Genomic DNA, 6,083 nt, shown 5'->3' with positions numbered 1-6,083 from the left:
AGTGTCTGAAGACAGATGGCTTCAGCCTTCTTAGAGCTGCCTTTATTGAAAATGCCCCAGATTTCTCCACCAGAGTCATTTCATGTGGTTGACAAAGCAGTGAGTAATGGGGAGATGTGGGACCCAAAAAAAAAAAAAAAAAAAAGTAGAGGAAGAGTGATCTTGCTTCTAGGGCTCCTTGGTAATGACCTAAGCGGCGCATTTCCCTGGTTTTCATTCCTGTGATGATGCTGAAGGACGTCACATTGCACAATCTTAATAAGGTTTCCAATCAGCCCCACCCACCCTGGCCCCACCCCCATCCTCCAAAAAAGATTTATCAAATGTGGGATTTTCCCATGAGTCTCAATATTAGAATTTCAACCCTCAATAAATATGAGGCTGAGGATGTCTGAGGCTCATTCTGCCCTCGAGCCCACCAGGAAGAAAAGAGAGCTCCATCTCCCTCTATGAACCAGCTATGAACTCCCTCTCCACAAGTAAGTGAAGGAAATCCCTAGCCTGGGAACCGCCCGGAGGCCGGAGGCTGTGCTTGGGTGAGAGAGAGGGTGTGCGCTCTGAGGGCTGGCGGGCAGCCAGCAGCCAGAGGCACAGCTTCCCCAGCTGTGCAGGCTGCTCACTGCTGCTCTCCCTTCCCTCCGGCACAGACACCTTCAGTCCAGTGGCCTTCTCCCTGGGGCTGCTCCTGGTGATGACTACTGCTTTCCCTCCCCCGGTTCCCCGGGGAGAAGATTCTAAAGATGATACCACCTCAAATAGACCACCACTCACCTCTTCAGAACAAATTGAAAACCTCATTAAGTCCATCCTCCTCGAAATCTCTGACGTGAAAAATAAGGTGGGTAAGCTCAATGGAGGGTGATGGAGGGCTTGTGCGGGCATGCCTCTCCTTGCCCCTGGATGGGGACAGGGTTTCTGCATTGGGAGGTCTTTGATGGGCTCTTCTGGGGGAGTTTAGATTTGACGTCAAAGAAGCAGACTGTCTTATGTATTTCTCCTCTGCTGCTGGTCTCAGGGAATCCCGTCCCCTCCTGGAAAATACAGAATGGGGCTGGAATCCATGTGCCCTGACCCATTCCCCACTCCATACTTGACATGAGCTGAGGGTCACTGTTTCTTAGGACTCCCTTTCCCTAACCAAAAAATAAGGTCTGTTTTGATCTTTTTTTTGTGTCTCTTGGACTTTGGGAGGATTAGAAAAGTGGCACCTGAAATGAATGTTCAGCTTTTCAGGATAGTCACAGTACTTTTAAGTTATATAAGCGTGATAGTTAGGAATTCCTCAATGTCATTCCAGCTTATATACTGCAAACTCGATAGCCCACCAAAGTGGCAAAATCATAGGAAGATTAAAGCAGCTCCTAAACTTTAAATGCAAGGTAGTTTGACTGTTTTGTAGAAAGAAAAGAACACAGCAAAGGGGATTTGGGCACCCCAAATCTCCTGGTTCTGCTTTTTTTTTTCTGAACCAGCTTTGTGATCTTGGGCAAATTTCCTACCACCTCTGAGCTCCACCTGTAAAACTGTGGGATAGGACTAGATGATCTCACAGGTTCTTTCAGCTGGAACATTCTATGGCTCAAATGATATTCACTCAATTATTATCAAAATGTATTAAGTAGGTAGTATGTGCCGGTTACTTTTTATAATTATTATGTCTCATCCTCACAACAAACTTATGCGGAGGTACTTCATTATCCCCAATTTGGAAAGAGGGACACTGATACTCAGGACAGTGAGACAAGCCTGAAGTCACAAGTGAGCCTGGAATTGAACCCAAGTGTGCCCATCCTCCACTAGATCTTGCTTGTCTGGATGCTAATGGATTCTGACTTCATTTTTCTTACGAGAACTTCCTGGCCATGTGGAACATGACTAGGCCCTCTAGTGGTGTTTGTGTTAGGGGCACTTACATGATAACAGTTTTGGTATTTCTTTCCAGATGTGTGACAACCATGAATCGTGTAAAAATAGCAAGGAGGTACTGACAGAAAACAACCTGAACCTTCCAAAACTGGCCAGAAAAGATGGATGCTTCCATTCTGGATTCAATCAGGTACCACACATCATGTTCATTGTTAGCTATTCCCGAATTCTCCACCTTGCATGCAGGTCTGTGTACACACAGACAGGCAGGCAACAAAGAAGGCGATAGATGTAAAGAATATTGTGTAAATTTCATGAGGAAGCCAACAGAAATCTTTGTAAAGGCAACTTATTTTTGAATGGCATGGTCAGAGATAGCCAGCCTCCCTTGGGATTTTCACAATGGTCATGTGTTAGAAACCCCAGCAGGTTTAGCTGGTTTATCCTGGATGAGGTGGTAGTTCGGTGACCTTTCTCCTCCTTGGCTGCCCTTAGTGTTGTCCTCCCTGATGAGGTTATTCTCTACACCTTTCTCCTTCTAGGCAGTGAGATAACCTGTGCTGACTTCTGATTATTCCATAAAAGGTGTTAGCCCAACATTGACAAGAGCAGGAGTGCAGCCAGAGGGAAGAGCATAAAAGGGAGAATAGAGAAGGACCCCCTTGCCACATTCTAGCATCCACTGGGCTTTGAGTAAAATTAAGTGATGTTTCTGACTGTCCAGATACTTAAAATAGGGCAGCTGGTGCTGTCTGGTGTCTCAAAGCATGATGCCTAAGAAGTATGGGAAGTTCCCAGGGGCGGGAGTGAGAGGTGGGGATGGAGAGGGAAAAGTTGTTAAATTATAGCAATTTTGTTTAAACATTTTATTTTATTTTTAAAAAATACATTTTTATTGACTTCAGAGAGGAAGGAAGAGGGAGAGAGAGATAGAAACATCAATGATAAGAGAGAATCATTGACTGGCTGCCTCCTGTACACCCCACCCTGGGGATCAAGCCTACAACCTGGGCATGTGTCCTAAACCAGGAATCGAACCATGACCTCCTGGTTCATAGGTTGATACTCAACCACTGAGCTACGCTGACTGAGCAAATTATAGTAATTTTAACTTTTAAAATTCATTGTATCTTCCTGGCAACAACCAATTTTCCCACCATCTTTCCTCTTAGGAGACCTGCTTGATAAGAATCACCACCGGTCTTCTGGAGTTTCAGGTATACCTGGAGTACCTCCAGAACACATTTGAGGGACATGCCCAGGCCATGAAGATAGGAACCAAAGCCCTGGTCAATATCCTGAGGCAAAAGGTGAGTGTCGCCTGTCTCCTCACTCAGTGTGGCCAATAAAGTCTCAAAGAAAGCAGCCCAGACAGTTTGGGAACGTAAAGCCAATTCGGAAGACATGGTTGCATGTAAAGGAAAGGATCTGAGAAGTATTTCCTGATAGGTAGAACTGTTTTTATGTGTGTATGTTGTGGGGGGGAAGCGGGGAGGTTAGATCTCTTCTGCAAAGGATATCAATAACTATATTTAAAACTATGTTAAGTGAGGTAGATTTTGATATCAACTCCTAATAGCTTAAGAAATAAGAAAGAAAAAAAAGTATCTGTAGAGGCAGAAGGAAGCACATACAACCCTGCTCAGTGATCCATAATCACAAAGAACAGAGAACACAAAAATTATTTTAACATTTTAAGTATTGCCAAGTGACATTCTTATCATTATGGTAGCAACTCCTTTTTCCAACTTTTTGGAAGAAGAGTTAATACAGAGAATTGGCTAAAGGCTGGAGGAACAGGTACAGGTCTTTGGTACTACCAGTGGCCATTCAACTGCCACATGATGGAGACTTGATGGCACAGTGTATAGATGAGCCAAACAGAGCTCAATAAAAAGTCCCTGTATGGAGAAGCCTATGGGTGCTAATCCTGTCTTCTGCCTTAAGTGGGAGCATCTCCCACTTTAATGTGCACACAAATTCCCTGGGGGTCTTGTTCCAATGCAGAGCTTGATTCAGCAGGTCTGGGGTGAGACCTGAGACTTGCATCAAACAAGCTCCAGGTGATGCCATTGCTGTAGTGCTCAGGCCATGCCTGGAGGTGTCCCATGTCAGTGGGTCTATGGGAAGGTGTTTCCCAGTCCTCCAACACCACTAGATCAGTGGACTCTCAACAGATGCTGAATAGATGCGTGAGAGAAACTGGAGGGAAATATTAGTGTCAGAGGCCACTCAAGAACCATTGAAATGCCTCTAACTATAGATTCTTCATTTGAATATTAAATTTCAACCATGTGCCAGGCACTGGCTAAGACAACAGAGGACAAGTAAGATACTGTGGCTGCCCTTGGGATGCTTATGATCTAAAGGAGCCAGAGAGGCAAAGGGATGCTTAGAACTCAGTTGCTATGAAAGGGTGGGCTCAGAGGAAAAGCACCTCACCCTATCTAGGCAAGGCAGGGTAGGTGGCCCCAATTAGTCTTCTTCACCACAAATCTGAACATATCCCCACAGCCCAGAGCATCCCTCACTGAAAAGAATTTGTTCAATATTTAAACAATTCTTCTTGCTTTCTTTCCCTCCAGATGAAGAACCCCATTGAAGAAACCATCCCTGACCCAACGACAAACACTGGCCTGCTGGAGAAGATGCATGCACAGAAAAATTGGCTGAAGACCACGACGATTCACCTCATCCTGCGAAGCCTCGAGGACTTCCTGCAGTTCACTCAGAGGGCTATCCGGATGTAGCCTGGGCATCTAAGATGGTTGCAACTCATGGACATTCCTTTCTCTGGTCAGAAAGCTGTCCACTGGGTACATAACTTATGTTGTTCTCTATGAAGAACTAAAAGTATGAGCAATAGGACACTATTTTAATTATTTTTAATTTATTGATATTTAAATATGTGATATTGAGTTAATTTATACAAGTGATATTTATATTTTTACAAAGTGCCACTTGAAATATTTTGTGTGTTCATTTTGAAAAAAATAACAGATGGTTGTACAGCTTGAATACCTTCATTTCAGAGTCAGATCATTTCTTGGAATGTTTAGGCTTACCTCAAATAAATTGCTAACTTATACATGTTTTTAAAAGAAATATTTATAATGTATTTATATTATGTTGTTTTTATACCAGTAAAAGTCTTTTTAAAAAATCAACAACCAAGTCTCTATGAGTTTCTGTCACCACCAGCAGCACAAATAGTGACAATCACCTGGTGAAAGATAATTGAGCACCTACTCCTACTGCATGCCAGGCACCATGCTAAATGTGTAGCTCCATAGTATTTAATCCCACACTTGCACACCCTTTAATGGATGAAGGAGAGTAAGTGATTCTTCTAAGTCACCCAGCTGGAAGGTAAGGCATAGGCCCAGATTTGAAATCCAGGTCTACCTATCTTCAGGCCCCCTTCTCTTAACCTTTAGGTTCCATTGCCTCCTAGGGAACTAAAAGATAATGTAGAAAATCACAGAACATGTTCATATAGAGAATATATTTCAAGATATAATTAAAAGCCTTTGAGATGATACAGCCAATTGATTACGACAGTAGTATGCAAGCTTCCCAATAACATGAAAGTTCTGCCTTCTTCCTCTGGGTTCCTCAAACACTTCACATACCTGTCTGTCATAGCACCTACCATGGTGTAACATATCTTTAAAATGATGGGTTTTTCTTTGCAGTCAGCATAGGGGTTACTCAAGAAGTCAGCATATGGGTTACTCAATTATATACACTTTATATTCTAAGCCCATAGGAAGTCCCAATAAACATTTATTGAATGAAGGAACCATACATAGATGATCAAATATAAGATACTTCAATTCTTGGGGCCTATACTGTTGGGCAGTGAGTGGGGAAATTATAAATACTGTGTATTTGTGAATCTTCACCTTAAGGAAAACAGTAAGAATTAGAAACATCCTAAGAACTTCTAGAAGAGCAATGCATAGTCAGTGCATATATATCTATCTCCATGTCCTTTCCCAACAGGAATATTCTTTTTCTACTTTCTCCCCTCACCCCATCAAGAATGGTGGTGAGAGAGGCAATCTGGGTGACTACACTGGCCTCTCCACCCCACCTCAACACAATGTTGGGAATTTGGTAAAGATTTCCCCTTTCTAACCCCAGCAATATAAAGTTCTGACTTCTAATAAAGACTTCCTCACTGTAACCACCATACACTTCTTCCTCCAGGGAAG

At 43.0% G+C, this 6,083-nt stretch overlaps 1 protein-coding gene across 1 annotated transcript; it reads left to right on the top strand.

The window, feature by feature from the left end:
• The first annotated feature begins 395 nt into the window (after window positions 1–395).
• Window positions 396–5,029, top strand: IL6 (interleukin 6). Its single transcript, XM_006779029.2, has 5 exons — window positions 396–479; window positions 648–838; window positions 1,943–2,056; window positions 3,039–3,176; window positions 4,452–5,029. Exons 1-5 carry the CDS (start codon window positions 461–463, stop codon window positions 4,614–4,616), a joined length of 627 nt encoding a protein of 208 aa, XP_006779092.1. The 5' UTR covers window positions 396–460; the 3' UTR covers window positions 4,617–5,029.
• The last annotated feature ends 1,054 nt before the right edge of the window (window positions 5,030–6,083 follow it).

The sequence above is a fragment of the Myotis davidii genome, unplaced genomic scaffold (genome assembly GCF_000327345.1).
Source record: "Myotis davidii unplaced genomic scaffold, ASM32734v1 scaffold168, whole genome shotgun sequence".
Taxonomy (NCBI): domain Eukaryota; kingdom Metazoa; phylum Chordata; class Mammalia; order Chiroptera; family Vespertilionidae; genus Myotis; species Myotis davidii.
The sequence above is the reverse complement of the archived record's forward strand: the minus strand, read 5'-3'. Positions and strand labels throughout refer to the sequence as shown.